This window comes from Battus philenor, unplaced genomic scaffold (genome assembly GCF_028537555.1).
Source record: "Battus philenor isolate CCGP_79_NKW_IND1 unplaced genomic scaffold, ilBatPhil1.0.hap1 SCAF_20, whole genome shotgun sequence".
Taxonomy (NCBI): Eukaryota; Metazoa; Arthropoda; class Insecta; order Lepidoptera; family Papilionidae; genus Battus; species Battus philenor.
In genome coordinates this window covers 11,603,497-11,628,667 of record NW_027181683.1, presented here as the reverse complement: position 1 = coordinate 11,628,667, position 25,171 = coordinate 11,603,497, and the positions used below count along the sequence as shown (strand labels likewise).

The 25,171-nt window shown below is 34.1% G+C and overlaps 1 protein-coding gene across 1 annotated transcript in view; it reads right to left on the bottom strand.

Moving 5' to 3' along the window:
- Positions 1–1,858: 1,858 nt before the first annotated feature.
- Positions 1,859–25,171, bottom strand: part of LOC137922832 (nucleolar protein dao-5) — a 53,554-nt gene continuing 30,241 nt past the window's right edge. Inside the window, exons 3-9 of the mRNA XM_068765920.1 lie at positions 21,791–21,847; positions 11,424–11,560; positions 8,813–9,040; positions 7,057–7,190; positions 5,971–6,162; positions 5,254–5,331; positions 1,859–4,796 (exon numbers count right to left, since the gene is read on the bottom strand). Coding sequence (XP_068622021.1) covers positions 2,399–4,796; positions 5,254–5,331; positions 5,971–6,162; positions 7,057–7,190; positions 8,813–9,040; positions 11,424–11,560; positions 21,791–21,833 — 3,210 coding nt within the window. The 5' untranslated portion in view covers positions 21,834–21,847 and the 3' untranslated portion in view covers positions 1,859–2,398. The remainder of the gene's footprint in view (positions 4,797–5,253; positions 5,332–5,970; positions 6,163–7,056; positions 7,191–8,812; positions 9,041–11,423; positions 11,561–21,790; positions 21,848–25,171) is intronic.

The window sequence follows — 25,171 nt, the reverse complement described above, 5'->3', positions numbered from 1 at the left end:
GAAATTTCAAAGTCAAACATGATGTTTAAAAATAACTGTAAGTTTAAAAATTTTCGTTTGATATATGAGCTACATCCTCATAAAGCTTTATGAGCTACATCCTCATAAAGCTTTTATATCGATAATCAATCATCCTGTATAATCTCTGTTCATTATGACGAAATATTTCTCATAATTTATGCATACATATCAAATATCACAACCATTTGCTAATTATACTGAAATATTCGACCTTTGTACGAGATTGGATTTTGTTCGAGTAAAAGTTGATATTATTGGGGTTTATATTATATATCTATACAAAGTTGTATGACATAAGTGTGCCTTATATGTTAATATGTATATACTGGACATTCGACAGACAGAGAATAGTCTGAAATTTATGAATTCCAATGATTAGTTAAATAAAAAAATAATTTTTAAATTAAATGGTATGTTCATATTTTAAAAAGTTAAAAAATATATACCGAACCAAACAGTAGGTCGCGGAATCGATTCCCTGGATACAATCTTATATAAGTCACACTTTCTGCATTAATTATATAGGATTGCCACAGCTTTAAGCTAATTTCCCGAAGATGGGCAGCAGCGTTCTCTGCGTACCATAATACAACACTGCGATTGTCAAACCGCCAGCCAAGCATATTCCCCCATAGATATCTTTGGGGGTGGCCCATGCTTTGTATTGGGCGATTATGACCTGAAATGACGAATGTTGTAACCGGAACAGTGTCCCTCCGATCTGGTATCCTTTACCTAAATTTCACATGTACTAGTCGACCAAATGTCCGGAAACGTTAAGAGTACTACATATAAAACTGTCTTCTATTTCTCTGTTAAGTTCCGTTTTATATTTCTCTTGCAGTCTGTCTTCCTAATCATATTTATTTATTCTGGATGTAGTTTAATTCTTGAGGGGTGACATATTTGGTGATTTCTAGATCTTTCTTAGTCATATTGTCGTCGTTTATCTATATATATAATGTCTATGGGGGTATATACTATAATCGCCACGCTTGGTAGGTGAAATGGCGAACGCAGTGTGGTATTATTACTTGTCTGTGAGCTGTGAAAAATGCCAGGAGTAATTCCAGTCTAGTTCCAGAACTCACTGGTGAAATTCCAGCGGCAGGTCCTTTTTGATTTAGATACTAAAACTCGTAACAAAGTACAGTGTGCCTCGGAATGAAACCGACGGTGGATGTGTTTCTTATTTCACACTCACAAGTTTAAATATTTAACCAGTAAATAGTAGAGCAGTGGTAGTCTAGTGATAGAGGACTGACAATCCTAGATCATGGTTTCGATACGGAGACAATGTTATACAATTCACAGTTTGTGCATTAATTATATAGGTTGCCACTGCTCACGTAGATTTCATAGGATTTCCAGAAGGGTCGTCGGCGTACGATAATATCACACTGCTATCACCAATCCGTCTGCCATGGTCAATGCCTTGAAGTGGACATCTAGGGGAGGATCGATAAGCCAGTAAAGGATTCTCAAGTCTGGTAAGGAAAGCGCTTGCCAGTTTTGCGATCACCATTAATATATCTTCAGTAATTTCAATGCGGTGACGAAATCTAAAATCATTTTTTTAATACGTCTTTAATTACAAGTTTGCTTTATACAGACGACTTTATATTGATTTCAATTTTATATTTCTTATACTTTGACGTCAGATTTGCGGAATCTTTTCAAAATGTTTTTTCGTTTATTTATCTTGAAAAATTTGTACCCTTGCCTGCTATTATTCGAGAAAGGTATATTAGCGTAATTAATAAAAGATTAAAATAATTTCTACATCTTTTTAATGAATTTTAAAAAAGTAGCCTTAAAATATCAATTACGTTTAATTACAAAATTGTTTTAATATTTATATAATTTACAAATTTTGTGCGCCTGCCGAGAAAAACCACTCGATATATTTACACAATTATAAAATACTGTTATGAAATATATTTGCTGATTGTTTTAAAGAAATATCAAATGCTTTGTTATGTTAAAATTTACTGTTTCTCATTGATCTTATAAATTTAAATATATAGCAAAAAAAAACTCAAGTGATTTTTCAACACCAGTATAGTTTCAGGTAACCTTTGAAAAATGAACGTTTCTTCCTTAAAATTACGGGTAACTAGGGAGTATTATGTTACTTATACATAGATTTACATCTTGGCAGTGTTGGTTTGTAAAAACATAATTTATAAGTTGTTTAGTTTCTTAATAAATACATCAACTAGATAGAATCCATTAATCATTAACTTACTGATAATTTTATAAATGTACAAAAAATACTACATTTTAATGTCAAACTCCTTTTTAGTAAAAGAAAATTCTTCTACGTCTGCTTCTCCTTTCTAGAATTAATCTTTCAAAGGTTACCTGGAACGTATGCTTAAAAGAAACTTGGATAGTTCATGTGAACTAGTTGTCTAGGGGCTCTTGCTAGCCCTTGGTCTTGGTAAGAGATCCTCTGAGGTTGAAGGTAATATGACGTAGGAGTTCTTATACTAACTCCTTGGACTCCTTGAACTTGTTGGCGTTTCCTTAGCTGATAGTTATTTAATTCGGATGCTGCGAACTGCGGATCTGGAAGGCTGTTCCTGAATCTAGAAAACGAGTAGTCCCTATCAGGAGACACTATAAACCCGCTTGGAACCCTGACTTTAGGTGCGATTGGCGCCAGAGCTTCATTTAGCGTCACATCGTAATCATTCTCTACTGAATCAGCTAGATTCTGTTTTATCGATATTTCTTCAGGTATCTTTAACGGCTTACCAGTAGCTGTGTATGGTTTTGATATATCCGGTTTAAGATTCAGTGGTCTGTAACTGGTTTTCAATTCTGATTGTACTGGCGGGGAGGTCGCCAGGTACGGCTTAAGGTAATCACCAGGCGATAATGTAGATTGTAGTTTATCTCTTATGGCCTCGTAATTGTCGTTGAAGACCCTGAGGACTTTCGTAGCAAGGACTTTTGCCTTTTGCTCCGTCGATATTGCTCCTGTGGTGGTAGTGGTTGACGGGGTGGTTATCACGACTTCTGTTGTGGTCGTTTCTTTATTCTCAGTTTGCTTTTTATCCTTTCCTTCATATTCTATATCTTCTTCGTCATAATACTCGTATTCTTCCTCCGGTTTTTGAAGTTCAGTTCGAGTAGGCTTTTCTGTTCCTATAGTTGTAGTTATTTTTTCAGTAGTTGTTCCAATAGTTTCAGTAGTTGTAATTCTCGATGTCGTTGTGGGAGGTGGTGTAGTAGTGGTAGTAGTGGTTGTAGTTGTGGTCGTGGTGGTGGTGGTTTTAGTGGGTTTAGGGGTGGTATTTGCTGGTGAGCTTAGATCCTTACCGGCAACTGGTTGCAAGCCACGCGGCAGGTAGGGACTGCCACCCCTAGACGGTAAAAAAGGACGTTTAACAACTCTTACGTTAGGTCTCACTTCCTTGATTTTTGCAGTGATTTCTTCTTCATTAGGTTTAGGTTTCTCGGTACTGGGCCGCTTTTCATCTTCGTAGTAATAGTCATCATTAATTGGTTTCGGCCTCACGGGCCTTTCGTTTCTAGTGCGTTGAGCGGGAGCTGGTTTCCTTACTGGTTGTTCAAATTCGTATTCATCTTCCTCGTAATCAACCACTCTCTTGGGCTTTTTGAACCTATTTTCCGGATTTGTCAAATACGATCGTGTCGGTTTAAATTTTTCCTTCACAATGGGCTCTGACTTGGGCCTTTGTTGGACAGCCGTTGATTTTTCGGACGACGATGGCTTGCTCACTTCTTCATCATAATCATCATAGTACTCTTCGTCGACTTTGGGCGGTGCTTTTGTAGTCGCTATCGGAACGTAGTCGTATTTATCCTTTTCATTTGCTGGAACAGGCCGTTTTATTTTTGGCGGAATGCGCGGTTGACTAAATATACCATGACCATTGGGCTTGACTAGCGGTTGACCATCTGATGGAGATGGAACTTGGCGTTTTTCATCTTGGACTTTATCATCATCATCGTCGTAATTGCGTTCAGGTTTCACGACAGGTCGTTCTTCCCTCCTGCTAGGTCTTTCATCTCTATTGTATAGACGTCGACCTTCAGTTGGTTGGTAACGATCTCTACCTCTGAGAACTTCCCTTCTACCTTCAGTATTAAAGGCACCATCTCTGTAGGGTCTTCTTTCATCTCTAGGTCGAATATCATCTCGGGGACGAATGTCATCTCTAGCTCTTGTCTCGTCCCTAGGTCTCTTTTCTTCTCTAGGCTTGAATTCATCACGTGAACTTGTTTCATCTTTAGAACGAACTTCATCACGTGGTTTTACATCATCTCTTTGATCATCTCTACCAGTCGGAATATCATCTCTGGAAGTGATATCATCTGCCGGTCTTACTTCATCTCGAGGTTTATAGTTATCCCTGTATCTATCATCGTTACGAAACCTTGTTTCGTCTCTTGGTTTATCTTCCCAAGCGTTTGAATCGTCTCTAGATTTTTCATCTTCCTGTGGTCTTATATCATCTCTTGACCTAGTTTTATCTCTGGGTCTGTAATCATCTCTTTTCTGATCGCGCGGTCCAGAGCGCGGTCTACTTTCATCATCAGATTTATATCGATCATCATCGGTATCTCTAGGACGACCGGGCATTCTGCCTCCTTTGTAACCTGGGCGTCTATCCTCTCTCCTGTCCTCTTCGTCGTATGGCCTTCTTTCTGAATAAGGTCTTTTCGCTGGCCTCCTATCGTAAGTTCTTCTTTCTTCAAAATAATCTTCACTTTCGTCTCTAGGCCTTGGTCGCGGTTCATATCTGAAGATAAAATATATCAATTAATATTTTTTTTATAACTAGTTCAATCCTAGAATTGTAAGATGCTGGAAGTAGGCTGTTTCCAGTCGAACCTACTGGAAATCTATGGGAAATGTCTAACACTAGATCTCTTATGGCTGTACGATGGTGATGAAATCATCGATAAAGATTTATAATATAATGCTTAGCAAGCTACAGCAAATATTCAAGACAATATGCTCATCTATTGTTTAACTAAATAAAATATTCTCATGTGTGGGTAGAATTAACAATTATCGGCAAATTATACACGGCGTGGGATTTGCCTTCACTAGAATGCGGTCAAACTAGGACAGTTGATTTGTATATAAGTAAATATAGCATACAAAAGAACCTGTCTTTACATTGATTTGTATTTTTGAAATTAGAATAGAAGTAGTTTATGTTTTTAATAACAAAGATCTGAATGAAAACTCACTTATCATCGTATTCATCATAAGGCCTTCGTTTCCCTGGCCTCATAGGCCTTCCTTGAGGCCTCCTTGTTCTGCCACCTCTGTAAGTTTTAAAGTTATATTTTTAATTATAAAAGCTAAAGTAACATATATTTATATACGTAATACGTAAGTAAATTAGTTACGTGTTTTATATTTTACGTGCGTATAGCAGTCATATAGAAAAAAGAGGACCACTGGGGCTTTAAGGTTCTAGAGTGGACATCGAAAGCCTTTAAAAGCAGGCTGCGTTCAATCGATCCTATTGGAAATCTATAAGGGAGTTCTATGTCCAGGTGTGGGATTCATATGACAAATGATAATAATGAAATGATTTAAGCAAATAAAACGCGGTTTGATAATAATACAGAATCGTAATAGAGACCTTTTATCAGTCGCAGTTGGCATCTATAGGTCGACGGAAATGAATTTATTAAAAAACTGTACATTGTTAGGACGTCGTTAAAAACGAACAAGACTTATGATTTTTAAAAAATAATCATAATAATTAGTTTACTTCAACTTAGTTTTAAAGAGGGTACTATATAAGCTAGTATATAGTTTAAGTGACTTAAACACTAACATGGAAAAATTTGAGCAAGTAAAAAATTAGTAGTAATTTTAAAAACAAAGGCACGGAAGCTAATGTCTGTGGAATGTAGATCCTAATAAAACAAATGAATGAATAAAAAGTTACTCACCTTTCCTCATAGGCGTAATCATAGTCGTCTCTAACGGGGTAATAATAGTCGTCGTCGTAATAGTCGTATCTGTGACTAGGTCGGCGACGACCAGGACGCGGGGGACGTTGCGTGGTGGTAGTGGTGGTGGTTGTTGTGGTCGGAGGCGGTGGTGGTGGCGGAGACGACGCAGCTTTGTACAGAGCCTCATTTCTGTAATGGATTATTACTTTATTTAGTTATACATTCATCTTTTTAATAATCTTGTAATGTAAATATAATCAGTTGTATCAATTTCATCAGATAATATTTACTTACATTAATTAATTTCAAAATAGCAAATAGTTACTCCTCATTGTTACTTATTCACAATTATAACCGGATTTGATTATAGTAAATTAGGTAAACGAATTAAAGTTCAAGAATAGCCCAGTGGATTGGCAACTGGCAGGCCACGAAGAGTGCAAAACAGATGGCACTGGAGCCTTAAACCCTTAAATGCATGACTTTTATTTAAACTTTAAAAAAATATTTTGCAGGTAAGTACACAACAGTGCAGGGAAAAATTTAAAAAAAAATTAATAATATTTTTTACACTAATTTAATAAAAAAAACCTTATGTTGTAGATATACAACACTATGCATTTACTATACACTATTGTATTCAAAGTGGTATGTTGCAGTTTTTCGTCATTATGCATTTAAGGGTTAAGGTTAGAATGGAGACCACAGGCAGCGAAAGATGTTCACTCACAAGGAGAGTAGATCTAGTTAAAGTTGCCGGAAGATGTTGCATACAGCCCGTTTTAATATTGGAAATCTATGGAAGAGTTCTATATCCAGTAGTGGACGTCATATCGATGAAATGGTGATGATGTTGATGATTAATTTAGGATGATTAAGGAACTTATAACAGAAATCCCATTAATCAAGTTTTTTTTTTATTTATTTCACTCAAAAGGTTGATAACGATGAAGAAGTTAGAAAGCCGTGTTCAAATAACTAATTGAGACAAATTCTGAAAACACGGACCCGTTTTTTGTTTATTTCTGAAATGAATACCTCAGATGCTTCCTATTTATTTTGTATTAAAACTTAAAGACGAACCTGTTGAAGTAATTTGGCGAGTTCTTGCAGTCGACCTCTGATACGAAGTGACATATGAATGTCTTTTGGTCGAAAGCAGTGTAGTTTGCGCAAAGGAAGTCGTACCTCGTGCCGAAGAGACAATGATGGTAGACCTAGAAACAAGCAGAAAAGAAAATTATTTAGTAGAAGTTACCTTTCCCTGAGATTCGCAGGTAACTGAAATATAGTTAAAAAAAGAAACGTAAAACACTAGATAGATAAAATTCGTTTATTCTACACAGGAACTTACCTTTTTTTTTAATTTACTTTATTTATGACTCTACTCTGCTCCGCAAGGTGTTGTGGAGAAGAAGCAGGAATAAACTCCACAATAACACATCTCTTAATAAAGTTAAACACAGATTTATACATATACACTTTATCAGATGTAGCCTAAATGAAAACAAAATTATCAGGCGACATCATTTCCAAGGATTCTTACCTATTAAATGTTAGTTTATTATATAATAAGCTTTTTTCGTCAATTTAAATTTGTTATTCGTTATGAATTTTGTTAATGGTGGTCCAATATGGTTTTGCGGTATTTTATTGAAAAAAAATCTGAAACAAAGACTTTTTGCAGTCGAAACTTTGGTGCAGGCAGTTTTTCACGGTGCGTTGTAAATACACTATGGACGTCCTGTATTTTTGAATTTATTGGTATCATTTTAAAGGTACTAAATATTATCACAGACATATTGTGAGGCAACTGTAAGAATACTGACTTCCCCAAACCGATTTCTCAAGGAGATTGATAAATATACATTCAAAGTAACTGTGTGGAGTTTTATTCAACTGTTAATATTAAAAAACTTAGTGGTTTAATAAGATAATTATTTTGGTCAATAGATGGCGCTGACATGAATTTATTGTAAGGTAATTACACGAATGTTATTCTGTCATGTGAGGAGCAACAGTTTCATTTCGGATGTTAATATATTTTTTTAAGATTTTACTTTAACTTGCTCCTTTCCTCGCAAACTATTTCTCTCTTTCCTTACACCCTTCACAAAATCTTTAATTTTTCACGTTCGGATTTTCTTTTAAATATATCCTTATTATACATATTTGGTTTAATTTTTCCACTCGTGTACTTTATGTATCGAATTAAGAATATTCTATTAAACACTATCGAAGCCTTGGATTCGATTCATTTCATGTTCTAGCACCAATGTTAAACACTTCCGAATTTTGATCTAGAAAGCTGCTATCTCACAGGTGATGATTTTCATTTGATCATCTAATAAACGCGGGATTGTCATCTAAATTTCTTAGTTCTATATCAGTATGATTATCCTAACGCATTACTCACTATACTGATGTGGTTAAAAGATTGATGAGAAACAATGTGCTTTAATTAGATGATGATTTCTTTTCTGCTCTATTAAAACCTTCGTGCGTATAACAGATCTGATTAAAGAGTTACGACTGTTTGCAGATTACATAATTTAAAAAAAAACATATTTAATGGAATCAGGCGTTACTTTACGAAAGTCCATCCTAAGTAAGAAAAGGACCAATATTTAGCCATTTCCGCACATGCAGTGGTAGTCGTGCAACAAAGTGCACCGCCCGCCAGTCCGCTGATAAATGCGTATGCGGCTTCAACAACGTGAATCACACAACCGCCACCGCCAAATTACTCAACACGTGTTTCATCCTTCCACGGGGCATCTTCAGGAGTTATGTTATGCTATCAGGAGTTAAAAAAAAAACAAAGCAAAAAATAACTAACCTGACATTTGTGAGGAACCGAAGCGTAGAAGCCGTCATGTAGACCGTCACACTTGAAGTCCATGGTCTCTGGAGGAGGAACGGCCTCGTAGAATGGGTACTCGGACAAGTTGTACCCGTTGAGCTCGCGAGGCAAGTTTGGATCGTAGATATAATCTATTTGAGGAATACCGGACAGTTTCTTTGTCGCATTCTGTGCGGTGTCCGCGCCTTCAGCGGTTGTCTCTGCCTGAAATAGAAAATCAGTTTAAGTCGCCACTAGAATTGGTTTTATTTTAAAAAAAATCTCCAAATGCTAAACGCAAAACGTAAGAGAAAAATCTGTGTAAATAGTAATATAAAACACATTTTTTTCCATATAAACCTTGTCACATATAAATTTAAAATACACGCCTTGTATGAATACGGGATGATCGGTACTCGACGCTGAGTAGCCGTGTAGCATTAACCTTTTTTTTTTGGTTTCGGTGGGGGAAATCTTTCGGTGTTCAAGATGCCCCGACTCTGGGGGGAGGACATACCCCATGTGGGATTCCTACCCACTAAACCCCTCCCCCCCCGGTGGTTGCCCTCTACGCCCTATACGGGAGACCGCGGTATCTCCCGGTCAGGGATCGTCACGCAGTCTTCCGTCGAGCCGTACAATTTTTTCGATCGCCCATCCCGGGGTATGCGTGTATACGTTACCCCCGAAACCCTCGTGGTGCTATCTCGATGATTCGAGACCACGTCGAACCATCGTCTGCCTAACCGTGTAGTATTAACCTTCACTAACCCGACCCCATTCTCTTTTTTTCTGTTGATAGACGCCCATTGCAAGGAAAAAGCCTCCATCTAAGATCCCAATGGCCGGTCTTGCACGATTACCCACATTATGATGGGTCCATCTACGCCTCGTCTACTGGCTCATGGTCAATACTCGTCGTGATCCGCCCACAGGCACTTCAAACAGTTCTTCAAGCTACGTCGGTGATCGTGGTTCTTCTGCGGAACTTCTAATTTCTGATTCGATCTCGCAGTAAAACCCCAAGTAAAGTTATTAACACACACTCAAGATTCAATTAAAGTAATCTAAATTTTCCTCTAAGGCCCTTCGTAAGCGACCACATCTTGTATTCACATGTCATCACAGGTAACACATAGCTTTTCTTATGTGACCAAATTTAAATGACAAGTACTTTGAAAGTCGATAAATGATAAGCCAATGAAGCCTATGAAAATCACTCTTTATAAACTTCAGCTGATTATAGAGAGATTAAGTTGATTATCTTTTCGTTCCCACATTCACCTCTAACAAATTAACTATATATTTATTTCTAGTTACTTCCTTGACTAAGTTTTATTACATGTTTGTATTTCATTACTGCAGTTTGAGAAACGCAGGCGTATCTTTATGGTCATTTATTAGTGAGGCGATACTGTTCTCTCTAATCTTTTTTCTTATTAGGAGTCCTCCGAATGCGGAAGGAATATATTGGAAATGCGATGCCAGTACAAGGGTTAAGCCACTCCTATAAATACCGCACTAGATGTGGTCACAGTAAACATATAATCCCAGTGGCCTTATAAGAGACTGTATCCATTATTATTCAAGCACTATATGAATGCATTATAGAAGATAGGAATCCGAGGCATTGGCGCGTGGAATCGAAAGTACCTCACCTTGTACTGCCTCACTGAGCATCTGATTGAAGGCAGTTTCCGGAATTAAATATAACAGAGTAAACTACTTAAGTGTAATTTTATTTTAGTGATAAAAAGTGATTGGAAAAAGTGGAAATATTCGAGAAAAATTGGATCAAAAAATTCGAGAAAATCCATTGTTAATATGGTATAAAACTTTGCCGAGGGATTCTTAATATACAGGGTGATTAATTAAAACTTTAAAAGTAGTAAGTTATTTGCCGTTATATAGTAAACATCCAAAAATCAGTGATTTTACAAATAATAAATTACGTAATGATAATATTATAAGAATTTTTATTTCGAAAATCGAATTGCTGCATATAAAAATAAACACTGACAGTGTATGCGGACTTTGTACTACTAAAATAGTCTGCCATATTAATGTAACATATTTCAGGATATATAACAAGGTGATTGAAAATAGGTGTAAAAGTTTTAAAATCTTTTTTGCTAAAGGAGCTATATTTATTTGTACTTTCAACTCATAAATGTATACAGCAAGGCATTGCAATCCTTTAAAAATAAATATGGATGGGTATGCCATAATCGCTACGTTTGATAGGCGGGTTGGTGATCAAAATGTGGGTGGTATTACGGTACGCAGAGAAGGTTGCTGCCCATCCTCTGGAAACTTATTTGTGAGCAGAGGCAATCCCAAACACTCAAGTTATATTACAGTGAAAACATTTGCAAGAAGACTTTTAGTGTTCTATTTCGTTGGACCGTATTAATCTTCTGTTATATAATTAATAAATAAAGACAGTTATTCCATTCAATTATAAAATCAAAGGAAGAAGGAACTTTAACTTCACCTCGTTTTTAATCGTCTTCTTTCTTCTATTCTTTTATTATCAATTAGTTCTCCAATAGTCTTTATTTAAAGTCAATACTCTTAAGGCTCAGACTTATTATCATGAAAGATGTACCTGGACTTCATCTTCTCCCTCCGATGCTGGTTCCTCTGGAGCGCTAGTTGTACTTGTAGTCTTCGCGAAGATCAGTGACGTGGCTCTTACCGCTGATGTTGTAGGTAGATCTTGTAACAGCACAGCGAGAACTAGACCTGGAAACAAACAGAACAATTGTAAAATTGCAGAAGAGAATGAATAAGCCAGACATTTCTTTTCCTGGTAGTTAACAGACAAAACATCATTTGATAGTAAATTTGTACTAACAACGACAGACAACATTGTTAATATTATTGGAAGCTGTAAACTGCTCTCTGTTCTATTGGAAATATTTTTGGGAGACCTATGTCCAATATTGGACGTTCTTTGACTGAAACGATGAGACGAGAATATTTCTAGGTGAGATAAATAAAATAGCTTATGTGAATTTATATTTACTAATTTGGAAACGTTAGTCCACCTTATCTATTGATATCAGTTGATGGTAGACTCTTTGTAAATGTTAAGCTATTGGAGGATTAGAATATCATCACCATCATCAGGCCACCGAGAATAATGACGATGATGAGAAATATTCGTGTTGTTGATATAATATTTAAAATTTAATTTAAGTAACTTTATAAAGCAAATTTTTTTATCACCAACTTAGGACGGTTTAAGCCATATATTCATGTAACGTTCGGTTCCATTTCCGAGAATAATACAAGGAAAAGATTGCCATTGACCACAAAATCGACTTCAATAACGATGCATTGGAAATAATAACAAAAAATAAACGTAATTTCGTATTAACATTTTAACATATGGCAAACCTTTCAAGATTATTTATAAGTCGGCGATACGACCAGGTCATATTACAACGCTAAATGGGTAAGCAGTTTGTTAAATTATAATTGATAAAACATCTCTCTGACGAGTCTCTAATATAACAATATCTGAAGATGAAGATCTTTGATCTGTTTTTGGTGATGGATTTGAGGTGTGGTCGCTTACAATGGGCTTTATAAGAATGCTCAAGGTATGCTAAAGTGCAATTCTAGGTCGAATCAGAATTAAGATGATCATCAAAAGTATCAAGGTAACTCGTAGCACAAAGAATTGTTCGTCTGAAGTGGCAGGGGAAGTGAAGTGGTGTAGCTGATGGTCGTTGTGGCTGGAAGGTTCTCGAGTGGCGACCACGAGTTGACCATTGGTCAAAGGATCTTTAGTATATGCCTTACAGTAGACTTCTTTTAGTTGACCTGATGATGAACTCTAGTGATAAGTTGCTGCCCAGGGTTATGAAATTCAAAACACCGTATGCACTACATCTTTTTTATCCTTCATAGCCAAAGTTTGAAACCTCTATCTAGCCTGATTTTAAGCCTAAGATTGTACATGCTTGCCTGGAAGAAACTCATTCTTGTCTTAAAGATTCCTAAGATATTATTTGATTGAATTCGAAACAATGACGTCGGTAGATTGTTGTACTTGTTGGCTGTTAGCACTATAAATGTATTAGCAAAACGCTTAGTGCGGGTAGAACGAATTTCAATCATGTACGGATGTCACTAATCCGTATGTCTTGTTGTCCGATGGTAGAAAGAAGATGGGGGATTATTAGGTGTAGTTCCTACCTAAACTAAAGTATCCTACCAATTAGCATCTTGGATCGTCTTTGTATATAACGATAGGTCTTATTGGAGTAGGAATTTATATATCTTTGTAGAGTTATAGAACTAACATAGATCATGTATGAGATATTTCTCTTCAGACTACTGAAATGAAAATGATTATGGCTTTCTAGTCCTCTAACAGCGAAACACTTTAACAATCTGTATTCAAACTGATATAATTACGTAACGTTCACTAAGTCTTTTGTAACTTTATTATAAAATTAATAATTTACAATATCCGTAGTAAATATTGCACATAATCGACTTTTGGAAAGAGACAATAGGGTAATTTCGGCTTTGTAGAGCGTTATCTCTTTCGCACGAAATACAAACAGTCTTGTATCTATTAGGAGCTGTTACAACAAGTATTATTTGCTTCTTTTGATAATTATTATTATTCTTTGTAAAATACATTCATTTTTCTATAAGTGGTGGCCTTAGGTTGGAGTAAAATCAAAAAAAAAAACATGTTCACATTATGTTTACGTATTTAATTATTAAGGAATATTACAACTGTACACGATAAACACCATTTTATAGCCGGATACTGTAAATTATATTTCGTAACGACATTTTCCATTTGGCTGAAAGGTGTTTTAATTGTTAATACGATTTGAAAATTACTAAATGCCCTTGAAATTGTACATTAAAATGAAAGTGTATAACAGAATTAACCGTTAACCGTTTTAAATCTATTAAGAAATTGTATTTCAAGTCGATTTTCACTTTTTACTTCTCAGACTTAGTTAAATATTAGACCAGTGTTTTCCAACGAAAATGGACTTTATTCCTATCATTTCAGTCCATTTAAATACAGACGAAAGAAAAAAGAAATTTTTTAAATAATTTCGTAAGTAATTGAAGTTGAAGAAATTAGAATCAAATATAAAATATCTGTACCACAAGCATCAAACGCAATATTATATATAATTATGAATAATAAAATAATATAGAAAGAATCTTTAAAAAAAATGTTTGAAATTGGAATTTGTGTTTATTATTTATTTATTATGTATATGTTACATGAACGGTTGTGGTATGAAGTCTACGCTATGCTACACCGTCAGTTAAAAAACATACATTTTATGTATAATACAAACAAGCGTGCAGAATATTAAAATAAATATTGACAATTAATTTTTAATTATAATGTTCAAAAAGGTTTTAATATTTATATTAAATTTTTAATCTTTTAATAAAACGTTTAAGTTTATATTTAATGTCTTTGATTAATTACGTCATCATTTTACAACATGTAAAAATAAAATATCAGCTACAATATTTTTATGTACATGTCTGTGTTAAAACTATTTCTTGGATTACATTTATCTTTAAGCTAATGCATATTTTTATAGAATTCTACTTATACTTAAGCCAGGTAAGATATCCGCGGTGTCATTGACCATTCTAACCGTTTTTTTTTTATTTAAGAAGAGGGCATTGGTGACTTTCAATATTAGAACCTTAATTATTTTTTTTCTTGATTGGAATAAGCCGTTACAAGCACTTTCGAATCCTCAATCAACATGAAATGCCTACATTGTTGTCCCTACAGGAAGCTGCGACCAGCTCGGAAGGCAGTTCTACTGAGAAGATCTAGCTTGAAACTCTACACTTGCTCTTTACAAATATAATTTTTTAAAGAGTGTGCGACAATAATTAGCTTCCCGAGTAAGCATTAACAATATTTACTTTCTCGCATTTACATCAGTATAATATTCTTTGTTAACATTTACACAAACATTACTTTTTTCGATAATATTGTTTTTTTTTGTCCAGTGGCATATCTAAATTTGATTGATGATTATTTTTATATATAAGTATACTTTGTAGCATAAATTTAATAAAATAAATAGTTGTATGTCTTAACAATACCTGACTATAATTTTCATAAACAAAACATAACTTTTCAATTTAGATATATCAGGGGGACCTAAAAGTAATGTCGCTTTCTTAAGTTAAATACGTACTACAACATTTTAACAAGTTTTTATTTCTAATTAACAATATATTCACCTTCGTTATCAACAACCCTTTGCAATCTAGTATACAAATTTTCAATGCCTGAATAGTAAAAATCAATGGATTTTTCTGTAAAATACATCAACAGAAACGACATTACTTTTCAGTTCCCCTAATATATTTTATTAGTAAACTAATGTTTGTACATAATTAAAGCCATATTCCCTTAAGTATGCTATGGTGACTTGGCATAAACTTCACTGTTCTCATTTAACTTTTTTTTACCAATTGCGTTATATTTTCTAGAAGATTCTATTATTTAAAAATTCTCTGTCGTGAGCAAAAAAATAGTATCATTCTTAATTACCATCAACATCTATAATTATTTATTATTGATTTTCGCAGTATGTTGAAATGAAAGTGGGTCAGGTGAGATGGAGCAGCCAAGAGGAATGCTGAAGCCTTAACGATCAAAAGGAGACCATGGACCTTGTAAAGGTTGCCAAAATACGCTGGATGTAAACAGCTGCCTACCAGTCCTATTGGGACTCTATGGTGAAGGTCTATGTTCACTAACGACCTACGACTGCAATTATGATAATGGTGATGTTATCTTCATTAAGAAATATATAACATACTTGACAAGATTACCATTAATTCTTAAATATATTTTTAGTTCAAATAACCAGTTATAATATGTCAACACGTTACAAAATATAACATTAGAGTGTAATAAAATTTAAATATCATTATTTTATAGGTTACAAATGGAAATTAATTTTATAATCAAACACCACTTAAAGTCCGAAGCCTTTTTAAATAATGTTCTATTAAAAAAGATCCTATGAATTTAATAAAGAAATAAATTATGTATATTAGCTTTGTTTCTATTTATGGTATCTGTAAATTTTGTAAAACATTGTAATGACCCAATTTAGGATACACGTTTTAAATGATTGCTTAGTAATATATATATGCACACACACACACATTATATATATATATATATATATATATATATATAATACTATCTATAAAATTTGTGAATTAATTGAAGACCACTTTTACCGAATCTGAATTGTACAATGCTATGTTAATATATAAAAACATTCATTAAATATATTTACAATGAATTTATTTATGAACATAAATAGCAGTGATAGAGGAATGAGACTTGCGATAGTAGGTCGCGGGTTCAAATCTCGGAATTAAATCTTTTAATGCACATTGCACAGGATTTCAATTCCTACATTGATGACGATTGGCCATTTGATCCTGTCCTTCGTAAATAGTTTAAGAACAATCTAGAAGCTTAAACATAATCCTGAATACAACTGCAGTACCACACCCATAATAGCGACCGGTTGGATTCTCACTCTCACGATATCTCACTTAGGTTGTTTGACAGCCAAAGTTTAGATCTTTATAGGTCAGATTAGGCCGTAGTCGGAGAACTAAAAAAAAACGTAAATAACATATATATATATATGTGACTCTGTGTTTGGCACTAATCGGTGTAACATAACTCCTGAAGATGCCCCGTGGAAGGGTGAAACACGTGTTGAGTGATTTGGCGTTGGCGGTTATGTGATTCGCATTGTTTGCCGCATACGCATTTATCAGCGGGCTGGCGGGCGGTGCATTTCATTGCACGACTACCACTGCATGTGCAGAAGTGGCTAAATATTGATCCTTTTCTTACTTAATATATATAATATATCGTCTTATTTTATAGATGCTCATAGCAAGGCATAATCTTCCCCAAAGATATCTATGGAACGATACACTATAATCTCCACGCTTGGCAGGTTGGTTAGCGATCACATCATCGTATTATGATACATAGAGGGCGCTGCTGTCGATCCTCTTCAACCTTGTTTATGAGCAGAGACAATCCTTTATAAGTAATGCACAACGTTTGAACTATATAACCTTATGTCTAAGATCGCAAATCTCAGTTCCCAACCGTGGGGCTATCACTGCTGAACAAAGTCAATAGATGGCACCAGTAGCCAGGCAGCATTAATAAAGAAGAATCAACAAAGACTCGGCAAACAGATTAGAATGAGAGCGTCTATCGACGGAAAATCATTTAACCTATAGCGAACAGAATTCAGAACGATGAGCGGTAAACGTGAAATGTTACGCCACTCTTTATCCTTGACTTTTAACGGTTCGTGGTAATGGATGCATCCAAACACACCTGACAAATATTACGAAATGTTATTTAAGTCTTTATTATATTGAAAATGGCAAAAGCTTGAATAAAAGTGAAGTCTTATCACAAGTTTGCAGACAACCATTGAATGAAATCAATAGAGAAAAACCAATGCACCTGTGACATTCTACACAAGTTACTAAATTTACCTAATTTAAAAAATTAAAATTTAATATTACTTACCCTAAATACATCTCTACCCTAGACCGGGACCATGTATTACTTTATTTAGAGTTTCTTTCCTTTCTTAATTTCGTATTTACCATATTTAATTACTCGACTCTATCTCTAATGTATTATGTGGATCTTAATTTTAATGTCATATTTACTAATATGTGCCGTCTGTTAGTGTAATAGATGGTATTTAGCGTGATTGTATAGCTTGTTTGTTTTTTTTTTGTTTCATTTGACTATATCTAATTAATTAACTCGTAATTGATTTAAGCTCTATTTTATATTTTAGTGACATTAGCTTTATATGTTGTATACTAATTTCTTATTTATTTATTAGACGCCTGATGATACGTCAGTAATAAGTAAATCTTAGTGAAGTATAAGTTTGTATTTACGATAAAATGAATACTTATTTTATCACGACAGTTTCTTATAAATGACTATGTTTTATGTGATATTTCAATACGATTTTTATATAAGGTTTTAAGTTATAAAGGCTAGTAATTTTTAAAATCATAAAAAAAAATTATGCCTTATTAAAAAAATTACTCATTACAATTTTATGTCATTATTAAATATAAGGCTTAAATAATATATCAAATTTATAATATATCACTATAACATCCGCCATTTTATTAGCAAAAATGACTTTATTCAACTAATCATTAAGATATTGGCCGTTATATTACATTTTCGTGACTTGTGCCGGTATATATATAACTTTTTTAAGTTCATAAATTCGAATTGAATAAGGTAATCCTGATTTGTTCTTTAATGAGAGAGATGATAAAATTTATAACACTATTGTTACAGATAATGCTTTTATTATAATTTTATTTATTTCTATCATTAAATCATAATCAAAGTGATATTTCAAATTCTGTTAATACTTACGAAAGTTATAATCATTTTAAATTTTGATTAATTAACGGTTATAATTAATGAGGCCACTTCGTCTAAAATTAATCTAAATTGTAGATTAATTATTTAAGATATTAATTAATCATATAGATGTGTAATAAAAAATATTTTATTATTCAATGCTAAGAGATGTATCTAATGATTCACCATCCAGATGTCCTCGTGAAAAAGGTCAATAGCTAATTTTAAAATTTCACTCTAGTTATGCGCATAATCAAACTTGCAATCGACGACGTTTTAGATCGAAAAGTTCACGAGTGGCGTAGGTGGGCTTCCCACAAGGCGGACCAACAATATATGTAGAACACTCATGGAGAGTCCTTCTGCATTCATACATTATTACACACACACACACACACATATATGTATATATATATATTTGTATTGGTATGTTTGTATTTGTTTTCTCAAGTGATTCACATGATAAGTTGGTTAGATTATGTTATGGTTATATTATCAGACGAAAGGATGAATCTGTACCGAAGCAAAAAATGCAACATCAGCTGAATTTCGAATCCAGGGAAAACTGAAAAGCTTGAAACAGTGGCAATCGTCCTGGGATAAGTCGACGAAAGGAAAATGGACGCGAAAATACCATATCTAGAGCCATGGGTGAACCGGGATCATGGAGAGTTTAACTACTACCTAACTCAGATGATATCCGGCCACGGCTGTTACCGAGCATACCTCCATAGGTTCAAATACGAAGATTCCCCTGACTGTCCTAATTGTGACGGAATGATTGAAGATACAGAGCACGTCTTTTTCGTCTGCCCCCGATTTAACGAAGCCAGAAAGTCTTGGGATGAAGGTGTAGGATGCAAAATCAATCCTGAAACTCTGATAGCTACAATGCTGTCTTCACCTTCGGCCTGGGAACTTACGAGCGCGTACTGTACGACCGTGCTGAAGGACTTGCGAAAAATAGAGCAGGAGCGGAGGAAGTTGGCCTAAACAGCCAGTTTATCAGAGAAGGCTGCGGCTAAATCCCCCCTGCAAAGTAATGCCTAGCGGCCGTGCCGTGGGGACCAGGGATACCGAAGAAAGAGGATTGTTTTTAGTCGGTATTGACGCCTAGATCGAGTCCGACATACGGGGCACCACCATCAGGCCCTATGATACGTAAACGTATTTTTAAACCTCTTCGAAAAAAAAAACTCATATGTGTGTGTGTCTATGTGTTTATAGTAATGTATGTATATATACGAATGTACACCCTAAACTGCCCTCTCCTTCCTGTCCCTCATCTCCATCCAAAGGTTGTTTGGTAGAGATCGCCTCGAGCGATAACACCGCCCCTTGTACCATATGAATATTTCATTTTTTCTCCTCTATTTATTGTATATGGTATACAAAAAAGTGTTAATAAATAAAGGATGTTTACCTGTTACTTTGACAGCTGACACACAAAAGGGAAGAGGCCTAACAGTGGTAGTAATCGAAGGCATATCCGTAGCTTCTAATTAAAGGTTTTTAAAGTGTAGGAATCCGGCATAATCCGCTGCCCCGCTACGGAAATGTATTCCACGTAGGATTTTTCCACGAGATAAAAGATTTCTATTGGTTGACTCGAAAGGTTTACAAGTCAATTTGTGGTCTTTAACACCAGCTGGCATTCAGCTATGGATTTTCGTTTCTAATCTTGAAAAGACACTGAAATTTATTTTATGTATCCTACAATCAATGACAAGACAATTTATACCTATTTCCATAATAAATATTACTTAAAAAACATGATATATTTATGCATAAACCGGTTAAAAATATTCCAGAATCATTTTGAATAATTTTAGCATTATTTAATACAGTTCAACCTACTTCCTGATCAAGAAATAACTGGTAATATGTTTCATGCGATACGCGATATTAGGTTTTTGTTAGAAGGAAAACCACAGCATTAATGTCAACTCGATTTTTTTAATCATAAGTCAAGGTTTTACATACACGATTAACATTCTGTTCATATTTTATTTGACAACCTATATTACTGGTAACTTTATGAATATGTACACAGATAAAATATTTCTTTTTCAATACGGTACCACACAGTGACGTTATTTTTTAACGTAAATGCTAAAGCTATTAGTGTTTAACTAAACTGTTATGTAGTTTAGCTATTTTGATACAAAAAGAATTAAATAAGCTAGTTTATTTTCGCCTATGATTCCTTAAGTACATCATTATTATATTAACTTGAAAGTTAAAACAACTAGCATTTGAATTGAAGCTATTGTCATGTTGAATATTTTTTAATAAAAAATAACAACATTACAAAATGATTACTAACAAGATTTTTTATATATAATTAACACTTTCTGTAATAATTATATTGGATTGTTATTGCTTTCAAACAAGCATCCACACATCGCGATCGTTTATGGTATATTCGACATAAAAACGACGAATGAAAACGATATGAACAATGAAATTAGCGTGATTTCAGCTATGGATCTAAACGATTTTTCATTTTGACAATCTTACATAATTATTACGGTAACCTGTTCTGTCATGTTTCATTTAAATGTTAAAAATAAATATTAAAGATTTGTTTTAATTCTTTATTGTGTTAAAAGTTACATGGATGTGTTATATTGAGAACATGGTTTCGTATTAACTTTTAATTTTTATAGGCCACACGAATTTTAACAGTGTACCGAAAAAAATCCATCCGCGCCCATAGTGATTTGGGTTTGAGTATATATAATATTCTTTAACGGTAAATGTATATAAATAAATCTATTTGTATGAAGGCTTACTTGCTTCGCCTTCCGTTTTATTTACCCAAAATTCTTTTTTTCATTCACTAATGGACACAGGCTTCCAATGATTTCCAAGAGGACCTGTTGAAAGCGGACTGCACACAGCGTCTTCCGAGGACCTTAGTAAAATCTGTGTTCTCCAATAAGAACCTTAAAGCCACGACCAATCACAAAAAGTGAGTAGTAATAAGACCCAGTCTACCTCTAGTACAAGATAAATTAAGCAAGTAGTATAAGTCAAATATTATTAAATAGCAGTATAGTACTAGTTTAAGAAAATAGAATAAGAGTATAATTGTAAAAATAAAGAAAAAAATGTAAAATAATCAAAATGTAACTTAGCATAGCCGTAATATTAAGAACTGAGGTGAAGAATGAGAGAAGATAAAAGAGAGAAATGTAATCAATGATAAAGAGTGGAAGATATTGTGATGTGTGGCAGTAGAGAGAATGAATGATCATGTGACGTATGACAGAAGAAATAAATTAAGAGTGTGAATAACTTATTGGAAATATACATCCTTAACCTTACACATGTTAGGGGAGTACGAGAGGCCTCCAATAAAGGAAGCTAAAAAAAAAGAACCTTAAGGTCCTGCCATCTGTATTGCGTGATATGTAATATACCCACTGCCACTCTTACTTGCTAATCTGTTAGGCGATTGTTGTGTTGTATGATATTAAAAAATAACTTACAAAACAAGCTGAAACCCAGCCATCTGTGGCGAGATCGCTTCATATTGCCAGCTTGACCTGTAAATAAACAATTAAGATATTTATTTTTTCTGTTACACTGCAATTATAAATTTGATCTTTCGTATATTTTCATTTAGACATAAATGCAATGAATCAATCATAAACATTTTATGTGGAGAGTCCTGTGGAAAAATAAACGATTCTGCTTTGTAAAAACAAATAGAATGTTGAAAAAAAAAGTTGGTAATTATTTCACACGATTTCTCAATCTTGAAGGCACGTGGTAGGAATTAATACATTCTTTTATATTTAAAAACAATTAATTAAATTTTAACATTCTGTATACTTTACTTATATATTTTATAGAGGATATTATGAAAGATATCTCTGGCATTTTAAACCCTAACACCTAGTGTCATAGGGTTCAAAAAGAAATCCTTTAATGCATAATAATGAAAAATTGCAACATACCACTTTGAATACGATAGTGTACAGTAAAATAGTATTGTATATCTGAAACATAAGGTTTTTTTTAACAAAACAAAACATAAATATTTTTTTCTCTACATTGTAGTGTACTTATCTGCAAGATATATATATTTAAAGTATAAATAAAAGTCATGCATTTAAGGGTTAATTTTTAATTTTGCTACGAAGTGTACACAGGAACAAAACACAATGTGATCACGAGTCAGAAGTTACAAAATTACATTTGCAGTTGACAAACAAATGACTTACAATGTGACTTACTAAACAGGAAAAAATTGTTAATTGATTATAGTAATTTTAAAGGTACTACCGAGATATAAACATAATTTAAATAAATCTATTTGAATTTGGTGCTTTACGTAACCTTGTTATTTTATATTAAGGGGTACCAGAAAGTAATGATGTTTCTATCAACATAATTAACAGAAAGATTAAAAAATACACAAAAATAAAAAACATATAAATAAAAACTTATTAAAAATGTAGTCGTGTCAAACTAACCTAAGTAAGCGACATTACTTTCATGTCCTCCTAATATTAAAAGACTGAATTTCAGGAAAGCCCAATTTGAATCTCGTTTTTATTCTGTCAGAATATGTTCTTCTAGTATTACCTCTCATTACGTACAGGGGTAACATATAGTGGACGATCCTAACATGAATTATAGAAATAAATTATCTTGATTCTTAGTTTATTATTCTGTTGATAATTCGATAAACATTTTATTGATAACCTTATATCCCTTTTTTTCGGCTTTTATTTCTCCTTCTTTTTAGTCGATGGACACTGCAAGACTAGGTTAGCTACCTTAGCTATGTCGTCAAACCTCCTATAGATAGCCTACCTGTGCCGCGTCTACCGGCTTTTGGTTGCCACTGGAGATCTTTTTTAATGTTTAGGTAAGAAAAGGACCAATATTTAGCCACTTCCACACATGCAGTGGTAGCCGCGCAACAAATGCACCGCCCGCCAGCCCGCTGAAAAATGCGTATGCGGCAAACAATGCGAATCACACAATCGCCACTGCCAAACCACTCAACACGTGTTTCATCCCTCCACGGGGCATCTTCAGGACCGATGTCACACCGATTAGTGCCAAACACAGAGTTACTTACTTAGGATGGACTTCCGCAAGGTAACGCCTGATTCCATTAAATATTTTTTAATGTTTAACCGTTATTAAATAAAATATTTTATATCTTGAATTCATTCGTGGATCTGAGAAGAAGTCGCTTACGATGAGCCTTAAGTTCAAACTTAGAAATTAATGGAGCTATGATCGTTAACTTCGGAACGAATTTGGAATAAAAATGAGGATATTTTCAAAGGAACCAAAGCCACTGTCATGTTTGTAAGGCAGAATTACACGTCTAAAGTTGCAGTGAACAGATCACTTCACCAGAGCTGAAAGGTTCTAGAGGCGTGGGTAATTCGTCTAGTTCAGAGTTCCCCAAACTTTTTTGTGTCGTAGACCCCTTGCCATGTTTTTCCGTGTTGGGTAGACCCCCTACTGACCTAAGCTCTGAGACTGCGACTTTCAGGTTTTTACAAGTTTAAAATGTATTGCGACCCCAAAGCGAATACTAACATCCAACAACTTACACAATTTTATAAACATATATAATAAATTTTTTACTTCATAGGTACTTTATATAAATAATGTAAATGTTTTGATATTATAAGATAGTATGATGTAAGTAAATAGGTACTATCAGTGCATGTGTTGAGATACACTATCGTGGACCCCCATTTTCATTTCATGGACCCCAAAATTTCTTTTCGCTGACGTAGACCCCTTGCAGTTTGTCATAGACCCCTAGGGGTCGATATAGACCACCTTGGGAATCACTGGTCTAGTTGGACCTATGAAATAATTAAGGTTGTTTGAAGTCGTTAGATGTAGGCAGCGCGAGAACTGTTATCGTAATGATTTTGTTAGCTGGTTTGATGATGGTAATTAAATTTTGAAAGAAATAACTATTAATACTAAAAAATATACAAATGTTTAAGTATTAAATGAACATATAAAGTAATTAACACGTTAATTAAAAGATGTTTTAAGTTTCGTTTAGAAAGTGTTTTAAGAAATACATTCATATGATACGCTGTTGAATAAATATGATCGTTTTATGATAAGCATTCGGCTGCCGACGCCGGATATACGAGATCGGACACGACTTATGGTAGAAACCCGTAACTTACTCACGTTCTCATATCAACAATTGAATATAAAATCTTTAGATATAAAACGGATAATAAACGAATGAGACGAACAAAGAGGTATACTATGGGAGCTATGTTATGCCCTGTATTGTTTTTAAGATAGGTCGAGCGCACGCGCATAAACTTGCAATGAACTATGCAGCCAGAGAGGCTTATTTTTTATTGTAAACAAGTTAAACAGAATGCGTTATTTATGTAAAGGCCAACCTATTCGTACCTTCTTCGCCGCTGGAATGTATTTCCACGGGCGGACGGTTGTCAGACGGGTTCCATCAGGTAAAATAAAATGAATATACTTATACCTGTATACTTTTGTAAGCAAAACAGAAATATTCATAATTTATTTGTATGTTTATTTGTGATTATTTTAGCCTTAGGACATCCAAAACTAGACATTGTTCTTCCTTATTTATTATCCAGTAGACCAGCTCGAAGCGGCCTGGATCAGAAGTCACCGCAAGACAATGTCAATAGTCAAAACCAAAATCAAAAGTAGACATTAAACAAATATTATCTGGAAAATATGTATATATGTTAAAAAAGTCGTATATTTACACCGTTTATAACTCTAGATAGGCTGGATGAATTAAATATACTATTATTATTATTTCAGCAATAAGAAATCTGCTTCCGGAAATAATGTGGGTTGGTATAGGCTTGCATCTAGCA